We start from the raw sequence: 14,340 nt of genomic DNA on the forward strand, positions 1-14,340 counted from the left end.
CACCACACTGGACAGTGAAAATTCCTACACCAGTGAAAATTCCTACAAATTCTTCTCCCAAAAAAACCCCTCTACATACAGTTGTACATGACTGCATACACACAAACACATTTCAAAAGGCCTATCACAAACACTCCTGTCATTTATTGACATATATTGTATGGAACAGCCATAGAAAAAAACAAAAATATACTATTTTTTTGTTTTTTATATTCAAGGTTTTATTCTAATTCTTATTACTCTTTCTTTTAGTTATTGTTAATAAATTTTTCTTTAAACCCTTTTAAATTTTTAAATCATTAACCCACACCAAACCCACCACACTCTTTACTGCATTAACCAAGAAATCTCAAAATTAACAAAATCTCAAATTAACAAACCAAAACCACTACACAAAATTAGTGTTTCTACCCAATTTCAAACTAAAACCACCACACTGGACAGTGAAAATTCCTACACCAGTGAAAATTCCTACAAATTCTTCTCCCAAAAAACCCTTCTACATACAGATGTACATGAGTACACACACACAAACACATTTCAAAAGGCCTATCACAAACACTCCTGTAATTTATTGATAAATATTGTATGGAACAGCCACACAAAAAAGTCAAAAGTATTCTAAAGGTTTTATTCTAATTCTTATTACCCTTTCTTTTAATTACTGTTAATAAATTTTTACTTTTACCCTTTTAAGGTTTAAGCCTACTTTACCTTTCTCCTAATGCTATCTCACAAGAATTAAGTACATTAGTAATTAACAAAACACCAAGCCCACCACACTCTTTACTGCATTAACCAAGAAATCTCAAAGTTAGTGAAATCTCAAATTAACAAACCAAAACCACTACACAAAATTAGTGTTTCTACCCAATTTCAAACTAAAACCACCACACTGGACAGTGAAAATTCCTACACCAGTGAAAATTCCTACAAATTCTTCTCCCAAGAACCCTTCTACAACAGATGTACATGAGTACACACACACAAACACATTTCAAAAGCACTGTCAAAAACACTCCTGTCATTTATTGGTATATTTTATATGGAACAGCCACACAAGACTCAGGAAAATTACCTTTGGTTATCTGTTAAAAACAAAGGCCTCATAAATAATTTTTCCTCATTAAAAGTATCCCTAGGATTTTTATACACCTTGATATCAAAATTTATGTACTATACACATCTTGCCTTAGTTTGATTCTTTTTAAACACCAAGATCAGCACAGGGAACCTGGAAAGTCAATTGGGCTTTAAGGAAGGAGGAGATTTTGGGATAAAGAGCAACTTGAATGTGTGGCAATGGTAGATTCTTACAAATAAATATTCTAATGAATTAGGTGCGCTGGTATTTAATCTTTGATAAATTCTGTTGAAGAGGAACAGCAAGAGGAAAAGTTAATGTCATACAGACAGCAAGAGCACAAGGAAAGAACTTTGAATTATATATATACATATTTTATTTATATATACAATATATATAATTTTAATATATAATTTTATCATTTATATATATATATATATATATTAGTAGTAGATGTCTGAGACAACAACTCTTGAATAAAACAAGTTTTGCACTCACAGCACACTATGAAACCATATTGCCACTCAGTGGAATTGGATGTTTTCATCATACTTTCAGAATCATAAGTTTCATATGATGATTTTTCTAATATTAATTTTAAAACCTTTAACATCTTTTAAGATTTCTCAATGCTGAAGTATGTGTATGCATATAAGGTTTTCCTTGGAAATGATTTTCAGTGCAGAAGAAACCACTGAAACAGAGAGGTAATGAAATACTGAGCTGAATCTTCCTCTCTGGAGCCATCCTGGTCTCCCTGAGCAAACGTGAGACTGAAGGGACTGGGACTGATCTCATATTAGAGTTTAATCCTCTCAATCTGGGCTCTTTCAGTGCAATTATAATCAGTTTTATTAGGAAGAAATCAGAAGGAATAAAGAAGAAACGAGGTCAGACAGAACAAACGTGAGGTCAGGCACGGAGCTGTGCACACTCAGGGCTGGAGCAGCCCCTGAACTGAAGGAATCCCAGCTCCAGCTGCATTCCAGCTGTGAGCAGCTGTGCCCTGGCAGCAGGAGATGGACACCCAGCACCCCAGCAGGATCCCACAGAGCCCTGAGCATGCCCTGGCACAGCTGGAGCTGAGCTGGGTGCTCTTGGAGCCCTGCACTGCCTGAAACATCTGGGCTCTGCAGGAAACCCAGGATTTACCATTCTGTGCCCTCAGAATCAAACACTTCTACCACCTCAGCTTGAAAAGTATAATGAGGGATTTGACCTCAGCCACCTGATGCTTTAGGATTTGAGCTTTTATATTTTTCGTATATTTAGTGTGTCCCTCCAAACTGCACACCCAGTGTCAGCTGCAGCTTCCCCATTTTGGGCGCACACAACAATTCCTCTCCAGGCCTGGCAATCAAGGACACCTCACTGCCCCAGAGCCCAGAGATGGGAACAAAAGGGACTTGGGGGGAGCAAACTTGGGCTCAATGACTTCATTACCTGCAGCTGGAATGGGCAGATGAACCCCCAATGTGCAAATGGACCAAACTGATAAAAGTATAAAAACCTGTAAGCCAGGGTCCATTTTGGGTGTAGGCCCTGGGGGATTTCATCTGCCCAAAATGTACCTGCAGGCCCTTCAATAAACAGAACTGCTTTTTATTCCCTTAATTCTGCCTGGCTTCTGGTTTTAGGCTGCCCAAAAGGCCTCACAGCAGCTGTTTGTTAGGAATCTGTTTATTCATATTTACGTGTCAGCCAGGGAGGGACAACCTGTGGGGACAACGAAGGAGGAAAAAAGGACCAAATCTTTGCCCATTTTGCCCAAAGCTGAAGCGGCCTGCAGCTGTCCCTGAGCTCTCTGAGTGTGGCAGGGCGCTGATAAAGTTGTTTAATTAGCAGGAGCAGCAGTGCAACTAAGCAAGGAGCTCTCACTGCAGAGCCAGGGCTGAGGCTGCCCTCGCTCCCTCCCATGGGGGCTGGGAGGTTTTATCACCTCCCTGCACATTTCTGCCACTCCACAAGGTGAGCTGCTCCTCTTTGGAAGCAATGTCATTACTGCAGGTAACATTTTACTTCATAATTCATGGCTTTGCTTTTTGTCACCTACAACACTGCTTTCTCTGCCAATTTGCTCTTTCCCATTCTTGACAATTTGTGCACCAGCCTGTAATTACCTTTGGTGCTGTGTTCAGCCAAGCAGGTCCAAATTCCTTCTGTGGAGGCTCTGTACCCAAACCTGGCTGCCTGCATTTGTTATTCCCTTCCTCAAACACAAGTTTATGCTCAAACACGGATTTTCACTGAAGCCTTATCGCATCTTTAAATGCAGATTGCAGTGTGCTTTATTTATAAATATATAAACCCCCCAAACATCAATTATTTCAGTGGTATTCAAACAGATTTCTGTAGTTTCAAGCATTCCTAATGGGATGTAATGATGTGATATTTCTGTGGGTCACTCACACGGTGCTGTTAAGAACTGGGCACTAAAATTGCATAAAATGAAGCCACCACTTTTAGAAACTCCTGTGGGAATATTTAGTATCAATCTTTTGGGGAGACATGCTTCCAGCAAAAATGGCTTTTCCAGTGTCCTGCAGTGTTTACACAATGGCAAATCCCCACCATATCAAACAGGAAGTCCTCTACACACATTTTTGCAATATGAAGAATAAAATATCTAATGTTACAGTTTTTAATTCCCTTTTGTTCCATGCCTTACCTATTTCAACAGGTTACAATTTGCTGCTGGCAAGCCATTATCAAATTCTGAATAGGCTGCAAGTAGAATTTCTTATTTTTATGTGGTTCCATAGTCTACCAAGCAATTTGTTATTCCTTTCATCTCTCACTTCAGTCTCATTACTTCGAAATGTACCTCCCTGAAATTAGTTCTTTCCTTGCCAATTTTTCCATTTCCTTTCTCTGAAGGCAAAATTTAGAAGAAAATGTTGGCAAACTTTTTTCTCTAATGTTACCCATTCCACCAAACGTGTCACCACAGCTTTCAGTGGGCTTCAGAGGCATTTCTATGGTCTCTTAAAGACAGGGAAAACAGAAAAAAATCACTTTGGTCCTGAGCACAGGGGGATGGGATGGGATGGGATGGGATGGGATGGGATGGGATGGGATGGGATGGGATGGGATGGGATGGGATGGGGGTGACACCACAATCTGCCCAAATTTGTGGCCAGCATCTCATTTACACTCAGCTTCCTGAAATAACACCAGAGCCTGCAAGAACTTGTTTAGATAGAGCAACACACAGAGCATGGAGGGGAAAGTGTTGTCCTCCATGAAAGGGATTTTGTTCTCATTTTCTATCTTGTCGAAAAGGTAATCTCTCTCACATGCTGTGTTTGGCTATTTATACCAACACAGCCAAGCATTACACACGACAGAACTGCAGATAAACAGAAAAAACCCAACAATTTTCTTCCTTAGATCATCTTAAAATACCAGCACAGACATTGTCTGGTGCTGCACCAGCTGGCTGTTGGGAGAGCAGACGTGGAGCACAACTTGGGTGAGGCTGCTGTACACACAAATTCAGATTTAACACATTCCATGCTCCAAAATGAAACACGTGGAACACAACTTGAGTGAGGTTGCTGTACACAAAAATACAGATTTAACGTGCTCCATACTTTACAATGAAACACAGAAAACACAACTTAGGTGAGGTTGCTGTACACAAAAATTCAGATTTAACTTGATCCACACTTTGAAATGAAACACATGAAGCACAACTTGGGTGAGGTTGTTGTACACAAGAATTCAGATTTAACACGTTCCATACTTCAGTTAGCTGAGCTGCATGTCCTGCTCCTCCAGCCCTTTCCCAGTGTGGAATTAATATTGAAAACATGGACAAAGATGCAGTGCCAAGGCCCATGAGCTGTTTTATCCCTTGGAACAGCTCCTGCAGTGGCTGAGGAGGCAGAGCTCAGGATGGAACTGCAGAAACCCTGGTGGTTTCCTGCCTGAGCCCTCCCAGGCTGCAGAGATGTGCTGTTTGTGCCTGCATCCCTCCTTTAATTGTGTTTTTATTTGGATTGCAGAGGCAGAGAGCCCTTAATGCAGAGCTGGGAGCTGCAGGGCTGATCTAATTTCCAATTACCTGCTGGAAGAGGCACACACTGGCCTCATGCAAAAGCTGCTTGCAGCTCCTTTTTGGAGGGCTGGGAACCCACTGCAAAGGCTCGAGTGAGACTGAAATGGCTCACAAAGAGAATTTTGAAATGTGACATTTCCAAAGGAAGCAAAAAATTAGAGAGAAACTACAGAAAAACCTTTGTCACTCTTGCTCAATTTCAGAGGTTTTAAGGAACCTGTTGCCTCCTTGAACTTGGGCTTTTATTTTGTTCACTGGAAGGTGGGAACCAGTTTCAATTAAAACTCTTTGTGCTGCTGTTTTTTGTAACTACCAAACATTCATGAGCACACTACAATGACAATGTCACTGCAGCTTTTCTGTTCATTAGGGATGGCTCAATTGTGCATAACTAATTAGCAGTCCCTGACTCCAATTGGCCTGGAATTCTCATGTATTTAGCTGTAACATGTTGCTTTAGTAGCTGCAGCTCTCCTGTCATTCAGTGCAAGCCTTCAGTGAGCGAGTTTCCCAAATTTAGAAGTGTTACACCAAAGGCAAGGTCGTTTTCCTTTAATATCAAGAGTTTCTTGTTGCTCAGGGCATTTTAAGTGAATAAAAGTGATTTAGTGTACACTTTTTCTCCCCATATAAAATATATATATTTTATATATATTATTTATTTTATATATTTATATATATAAATATATATATATATTTATTTTATATATTTTATATGTATATTGATAAGATTATCTTTTACATTTTGATAAGATTATCTCACCCAAATTTAGAAGTGTTACACCAAAGGCAAGGTCGTTTTCCTTTAATATCAAGAGTTTCTTGTTGCTCAGGGCATTTTAAATGAATAAAGGTGATTTAGTGTACGCTTTTTCTCCCCATATAAAGTATATATATTTTATATATATTATTTATTTTATATAAATATATATATTTATTTATTTTATATATTTTATATGTATATTGGTAAGATTATCTTTTACATTTTGATAAGATTATCTCACCCAAATTTAGAAGTGTTACACCAAAGGCAAGGTTGTTTTCCTTTAATATCAAGAGTTTCTTGTTGCTCAGGGCATTTTAAATGAATAAAGGTGATTTAGTGTACACTCTTTCTCCCCATATAAAATATATATATTTTATATATATATTATTTATTTTATATATTTATGTATATAAATATATATATATATTTATTTTATATATTTTATATGTATATTGGTAAGATTATCTTTTACATTTTGATAAGATTATCTCACCCAAATTTAGAAGTGTTACACCTAAGGCAAGGTTGTTTTCCTTTAATATCAAGAGTTTCTTGTTGCTCAGGGCATTTTAAGTGAATAAAAGTGATTTAGTGTACGCTTTTTCTCCCCATATAAAATATATATAATGGTAAGATTATCTTTTACATTTTGATAAGATTATCTTTTTCTTACACCCTTTGGCCATTTGGTCAAAATCTTGAGACAGAGACTCTTTAAAAACCTCTTCCCTCCTCTCCAGCGCTGCTGGATTTGTCTCCAAACACCTCCCACCTTCAGTCCCTGCCAAGGAATCCCCTCCATCCCCTCCACCAGCTCCCCTTTTGTCCCAGACTGGGTTTCCCTCCCCATTCCCCCCCCCTGGCTTTGGGTTTTCTGTGGGTGGCAGAGAGCTGTGTCAGGCCAGGAGGATGCAGGGACGTTGTTGTTTTCTCCTCCAGAGCCATCCCAAAGGCTGCAGAGTGCTCTGGCAGAGCAGTCCCCTCATTCATGCATTATTAAAACCAAGTGATGCCTTCTAAATTTGGGAAACTCGCTCACTGAACGCTTGCACTGAATGACAGGAGAGCTGCAGCTACTAAAGCAACATGTTACAGCTAAATACATGAGAATTCCAGGCCAATTGGAGTCAGGGACTGCTAATTAGTTATGCACAATTGAGCCATCCCTAATGAACAGAAAAGCTGCAGTGACATTGTCATTGTAGTGTGCTCATGAATGTTTGGTAGTTACAAAAAACAACAGCACAAAGAGTTTTAATTGAAACTGGTTCCCACCTTCCAGTGAACAAAATAAAACCCCAAACAAAAATCAAACCCTAAAAAACTCACACTGCTCGCTTCATGAAATTTTTGTGTCATCAAGCAGTGCTTTTCTGCACTGTGTTCATATTAAAAATATTTCTGATGAGCAATGTTGGCCCATAAATGACTGGGTAATTTGAAACCAGAAAGTTTGCTCTTCATTTAGCATTTGTCCCAGCCATTTGGGGTTTATCTCTGGAGCCTGTCACAGGCTGAGTAACTACTCTGGCAGTAAAAATGAAGTGAAATGTGTAATTGTCTGTGAAAAAAAAAAAAGGTATTGATACTTACAACCAGATTTGTGCTAAAAAAACACAAAACCAAAATTTCCCATCTTCGTTCTTTTTATAATTTCATTGCTGCTGCCAACAAGTCTGATATTCAATGTTTAAAGGACAGGACACACTCAGTGATGATTAGTTTTCAGTATTGAAGCAGCTTTCTGAATCTTACACATAAGTTTTTAATAAAGATAATGATCTATACACAGCACCTTGGCCCCTTGCCACTGATGTATGGCCTCTCATCAGCTGCTTGTTCAGTGCTGGATATTCAGGACTTTTTGTGTACAGAACAAAAAGGTTATTTCTGAGGAAATTAAAAATAAACCCATTTTAACCATTTCAAAATAAACCTATCTAGCTGAAATTCTGGATACTTCATGCAGAATTAAAGGAGAAGTTGAAGCAAGCTGTCTAGGTTTAATTTAGCTCTGCCAGTGGTTGCTTGGATGACCTTGAACAAATGATTTCACTCCTTAGTTTCCTCCATTTGTAAAATATCAACAAAGATCCTCAAAGCTGTAGAACAGCCATGGAAATCCATCACATCCAATCACCATTAAACCTCACAAGTGGTTCTTGAGGCTCTGCCCTCCCCTGCAGCATCAGACACGTTCCCACTGCAGCTCCAAGCCCTTCCAGCAGCTGTGGGAACTCATCCCAGGGCTCTGCAGGTCAGGAATTGGAAATGTCTGCTCAAGATGCAGCTGCAGATGGAAAGGACATCACCTCCCACTGCATAAAGAACAGGCCTGGAAATAAAATCAGCTTTTCCAATGACTTAATGTAAATTTATACAAATTAACAGCATTGCTCCCCTGGAAGGGTTTGCACTCTTCCTCATGGTGCTGTTCTGGAATGACAGGAGATTTCCAGATGGGGGAAATGATTTCTGGCTATTTGCTTCCACCTGTGGGCCAGAGGGTCATTGATGGTACAAAGGGACCAGGAGAAAGTCTTCCACAAGAACCAGTATTGTATTTGCTGGGAAACACCCTGACCAAGGCTGGAATGATGAACCTGACTCCATGGTCTCAGAAGGATCATTTATTTTATTATATTAAAGAATACTATACTAAACTAAAGAATAGAGAAAGGACACTTACAGAATGCTAAAAGATCATAATGAAAACTGGTGACTCTCTCCAGAGTCCTGACACAGCTTGGCCCTGATTGGCCAGAGAGGGAAAACAACTCCCAGCAGAACCCAATGTGCTGGGAATGATGAAAGTTTGGCCAGAAAGTCTCACAGATGTGTGTGCTTGGCAGAAAGATTTTTAAATGTGGAGTCTAATGAAGGAATAGAGATGGAAGCAAGTTTTGATCTAGAAGAAAAGAATTGCTGAGCCAGTCTCACTGGATAACCAAGGAGGCAAAGGGTGTGTGAGTTAGAAGGGGTTTTATGGCTTAGAGCAAAGGATAAACCCACCCCAAACAAGAAGATGTTTTTACCAAGCAGAAAGAGAGCACAGGCAAACAAGGCAGCAAATGTGGCAAGGAGAAAAAAGGTCTCAGAATTTTCCACTGCAAGAAAACTGAAAAACAACTTCCAGCTTAAACTGTAATGCACTGACTGTTAGTGACTGGAGAACAGTGACATGAATATGGTAATTACAGTAGTTATGATGGGCTATAGATAATAGTTAAGGTATAGATTGGTTCTGCTGTATGAAGATGCTCAGCAAAGAAAAGTCTATAATGCACTGTAACCAAACTCAAAGGGTCTGCAGGCCTGCCTGCAGCTGGAGCTGACAGCTGTGGGCACAGCTCTGTCACCCACCAGCCTGGGCTGCTGGAACCTCTTGGATGGAATAAACTTCATTTTGGATACAATAAACTTCATTTTGGATACAATAAACTTCATTTTGGATATAATAAACTGCATTTTGGATACATTAAACTGCATTTTGTACACAATAAACTGCATTTTGGATACAATAAACTGCATTTTGGAGAGCTGCCTGAAGTCCCACATCCCTCATTCAGGCTCTTACACCAATGGAACAAACCTGTGGGTGAACAATCTCCAAACACATTCCACAGGAGCACAACACAGGAGAAGCAAATGAGATCAGAATTGTTTTCCTTTTTCTCTGAGGCTTCTCAGCTTCCCAGGAGAAACATCCTGGGCGAAGGGATTTGTTCAGAGAATGTGAATGCTACAAACCAGAACCAACGAAGATCCCTTGCCATGGATTTATTGACTACAGCCTTTAGCCTATTTTCAGTTTGTCCCTTCTCTTTGCCACCAAGGCTGGTGGAAAATCTTTGATTCAGCCCTGCCTTCAGGAGAAGCACCATCACTAAATGTGGTTGGAAGACTCCAAAGCACCTGTAGGAAAAGAATTATCCCTTACAGCTCTAACACACACTGGACTGAGAAAGGAGGGGGCTTTGACACAGCTGCATTTACTCTTTCCTTAAGAAGTAAGAAAAAGGCTAAAAAATATACAAATTAGTATAGATAAGCCAGTTCTCCCAGTTTTTCCCCCTGTCCCATGCCATAAAAGTAAAGTAACTGAAATGGAGAATTTCAAGACTTGCAATAAGACAAACCTCTTAGGGCAAGAAATTGAGGAGAAATATCACTGAAATCAAGATTACAAAATGCAAGAAACAGCTGGGATTTGGTTCTAGGTAGAATATCCCAAGTGATTCCACGAACAGCAACAATGTTGGGTTACTAAATCTTGAATATATCTATATATATAATTAATATAGTATATATTATATATGTATTATGAATATAATAATTGAAGTATGAGTCAATCTTTCAGAGAAATAAAATATATTGAAAACAAAATGTCCCTTTATGCCAGGGGTAAGAGAAAGGGTCCCTTTATGCCAGGGTTTCTGTCTTTTCTAACAGAAAAATGTTGATGTTTCCTCTGGCCCTTGCTGGGGAGAGGATCCTGAACCAGTGAGATTCCAGTGATCCAGATTGAAATCCTTGGATTTCTATTGAACCTGAAACCCACAAGCAACATACACGTTTTAATCTAAGGCAAACAAACACAGTGCAGCAGAAAACACCACAAAAGCAGAGGCCCAGCCCCGGATCCTCCTGTGAGGATCAGAGCCCAGCAGCTGGGAGGGCTTCTGGAGGCTCTCAGGGCTGCTGGTTTGGTGCTGGTTTGGTGCTGGTTTGGTGCTGGTTTGGTGCTGGTTTTAGTGCTGGTTTGGTGCTGGTTTGGTGCTGGTTTGGTGCTGGTTTTGGTGCTGGTTTTGGTGCTGGTTTGGTGCTGGTTTTGGTGATGGTTTGGTGCTGGTTTTGGTGCTGGTTTTAGTGCTGGTTTGGTGCTGGTTTGGTGCTGGTTTTGGTGCTGGTTTGGTGCTGGTTTGGTGCTGGTTTGGTGCTGGTTTTGGTGCTGGTTTGGTGCTGGTTTTGGTGCTGGTTTGGTGCTGGTTTTAGTGCTGGTTTGGTGCTGGTTTTAGTGCTGGTTTGGTGCTGCTTTGGTGCTGGTTTGGTGCTGCTTTGGTGCTGGTTTTAGTGCTGGTTTGGTGCTGGTTTGGTGCTGGTTTTGGTGCTGGTTTTGCTGCTGGTTTTGCTGCTGGTTTGGTGCTGGTTTTAGTGCTGGTTTGGTGCTGGTTTGGTGCTGGTTTTGATGCTGGTTTGGTGCTGGTTTGGTGCTGGTTTTGGTGCTGGTTTGGTGCTGGTTTTGGTGCTGGTTTGGTGCTGGTTTTAGTGCTGGTTTGGTGCTGGTTTTAGTGCTGGTTTGGTGCTGGTTTGGTGCTGGTTTGGTGCTGCTTTGGTGCTGGTTTTAGTGCTGGTTTGGTGCTGGTTTGGTGCTGGTTTGGTGCTGGTTTTGGTGCTGGTTTTGCTGCTGGTTTTGCTGCTGGTTTGGTGCTGGTTTTAGTGCTGGTTTGGTGCTGGTTTGGTGCTGGTTTTGGTGCTGGTTTGGTGCTGGTTTTGGTGCTGGTTTGGTGCTGGTTTGGTGCTGGTTTGGTGCTGGTTTTGGTGCTGGTTTTGGTGCTGGTTTGGTGCTGGTTTGGTGCTGGTTTTGGTGCTGGTTTTGGTGCTGGTTTTGGTGCTGGTTTGGTGCTGGTTTTGGTGCTGGTTTTGGTGATGGTTTGGTGCTGGTTTTAGTGCTGGTTTTGGTGCTGGTTTGGTGCTGGTTTGGTGCTGGTTTTGGTGCTGGTTTGGTGCTGGTTTTGCTGTTATTGCTGGGGTTTGCTCAGAGCATCACATGACAGAGCTGTGCCAGCCTCCCCTTGCAGCACAGCCAGGGAGCTGGGGGTGCCCAGCAGGCACTGGCACTCACCTGCTGCCCTTCCCAGCCTTCCTTTGCCTTGCCCAAATTGTAATCCTTGTTCCATTTCAGCCCACAGAGTCAAACACCCCAGCAGAGCATTGCATGGAGATCCGTACTTCACAAGGTATGAACCAACTCTTCTGCATGAATTATCAGAATTCACACATCTCTGGAGTTGGATGGGGCTCACAAGGGTCAGATATATCAATTTCCAGAATATATTTCAAACTCTGCTACAAAACAACTCTGATTGCTGGGAAAGGAAAGAGCCAGTGCAACAACAAACTGTTTTTTCTAGAATTACTACGTATCCATGTCACATACTATGAGGAGGAGAAAAAAAAAAGGCAAAAGCAAGCAGGCATGAGTAACCTTGTGTAGATCTGTGAGGCTCCTACCTGGAGTAGGAACTCCCTGTGCAGGGCTTTCAAAGCTTTGCCCCCATCCACAGACTGTGCTAATTTGGGGTGCATTTATCAGGGATTTAAACCATGTACGTAAAACTACGTTCAAAATACTCAGACTGGCTCCAGTAAGCACAGAAAAATCTCCCAGAAAGAAACCTTATGGGCAAATAGAGTTACTGAATGTATCAGACAGAGAGCTGTGCACTCCAGAATATCAAATAAATAGATGTTTCTGCAAGGCAGGGAGCAGCGTCCATGGATGCATCTCCATGACGTAGCTACAGAGGCTGCCTCGCTCTGGTCGATACAACCACCTTGTTTTTTTCAAAAAGAAAAAAAAAAAAGAAAAAGAAAAAAGAAAACCACCCACAGACACACACACACACAAGCAACCACAGAACCAGATGGAAGAAAAATCCTGGAAAATGTAACAGGTAATGTTATCTTAACAGAAAAAATGCATCTGCTATAGTTAAAGGTTTTAGTTTTCATTCTAAGTATTTTATTGAAGCACCGTTTTTAAAGCAAATGGGATCAGATCACAGCACTGCCCGAGCCCAGCCAGCCCAGCCAGCAAGGCTGGAAATTCGAGACGCTGAGAATAAAACCCTAAACCCACAATCCATTACCGGATGATCTCAGCGGCACAAAAACAGACTTGTTTTACTCTGCATTATTTTAAGGCGCTGCTGAGACCTTCTGCACTGTAATTAGCAACGAGAGGATTGTCAGCTCGATGTGCAAACACACAAGTTAGCAGGGATGGAGAGGAAGGTGTCCTTCCTCTAGAGCACAGCATCCAGCAGCACAAACGGGTCTGCAACAGCCATAACCTCTGCTGCTGGTACCAGCCAGGCTTGGGAGTCCCACACTTGGAAAACCCCACGTTTTTCATGCTACCAGCAGGAGCCAAACACGCAGCCCAAATAAAACCGGCCGAGTTAATGAAGCCCAGGCAGGGATTCCCGGAGCTAGGGCAGAACCGGGGCTGGTGCCCGGCATCCCGAAGGACATTCACCCTGGTGAATGGCACAGAGCAGCGGGAGCTGCGTGAAAACAAACCGGCTCGTAAACACGGATTAACACACGCAACGCCGCCGCCACAGCGGCTCCGCACAGCAATCCCTGCCCAGGGCGCCTAAACCCAACCTGCCCCTACGCATGGGTTCTGCGTTTCCCCAGAGAACACGGGATATGCTTGGTCAGGGCGCTATGTATGTTTTATTTAGTGTGGTGATGGGAAGCAGATTTCACGGCTAGCCAGGCGCTCCAGGGCTCCCTGGGGTGGTTTTTTTGGGGTTTTTTTTTGCTCCATCCTCCAGCCCGTGAGGCTGCGCTGCAGCCCCTCAGCAGGGCCGGCTGCGGGGGCTCTGCCCCAGGTGAGCCGCACCTGCGGGGAGGACGGGGCAAGGACGGGGGGCACGGAAGATGATGATGATGATGATGATGATGATGATGCAGGGGCATGCAGGGGGGCACCTACCAGTCCGTGTGCGGCTCGTCGATGACCAGGAGCAGCTTGAACTTTCTGCCCACAGCCGCGGAGACGGCGGCGGACGCGTCCACCAGCCCGGCCGAGGCCGCCGTCTGCTTCACGGCGTTGGAGAGCGAGCTGAAGAAGCTGCTGCCCGCCGACTGCTGCGGCGGCGGCGGCTGCTGCTGCTGGGGGGGCGCGGGCTGCGGCTGCGGCTGCCGGCGCTCCAAGGCCGGCGAGCCCGAGGCGGGCGCCGGGGAACCCGCGGAAGGCGGCGGCGGCGGAGGCTGCTGCGGCTCCGGCCGCTGCAGGTCGGTCATGTAGCCATTGGGCAGGTTGGCGATGAAGCTGCTGTCCGAGAGCCTGCGCCGCAGAAAGTTCATCATCTGGCCGGGCGGGGGGCTGCGGCGGGGCCGGGAGCGGGCTGTGGATGCGCCGGCGGCAGCGCTCCGCGCTCCTCGATCTGAGCGCCCGCTCCGCGCTCTGTGCGCCCGCTCCGCGCTCTGCGCGCCCGCCGCGCTGCCACCGCCCGCCGGCAGGGGGCGGCCGAGGGGCGGGCGGGGCGCGGGGACGGCGCGGGGACAGGGAGGGGACAGGGACGGGAACGGGGATGGGAACGGGGATGGGATGGGGATGGGGATGGGAACGGGAACGGGGATGGGGATGGGGATAGGGAGAGGGATGGGGATGGGGATGGGAACGGGAACGGGGAT

General features: G+C 43.6%; 1 protein-coding gene across 1 annotated transcript in view; it reads right to left on the reverse strand.

Annotated features, from left to right (window-relative positions):
• Positions 1-14,125, reverse strand: part of SYN2 (synapsin II) — a 184,610-nt gene extending 170,485 nt beyond the window's left edge. Inside the window, exon 1 of the mRNA XM_036404701.2 lies at positions 13,637-14,125. Coding sequence (XP_036260594.1) covers positions 13,637-14,013 — 377 coding nt within the window. The 5' untranslated portion in view covers positions 14,014-14,125. The remainder of the gene's footprint in view (positions 1-13,636) is intronic.
• Between the last annotated feature and the right edge of the window lie 215 nt (positions 14,126-14,340).

The sequence above is a fragment of the Molothrus ater genome, chromosome 11 (genome assembly GCF_012460135.2).
Source record: "Molothrus ater isolate BHLD 08-10-18 breed brown headed cowbird chromosome 11, BPBGC_Mater_1.1, whole genome shotgun sequence".
Taxonomy (NCBI): domain Eukaryota; kingdom Metazoa; phylum Chordata; class Aves; order Passeriformes; family Icteridae; genus Molothrus; species Molothrus ater.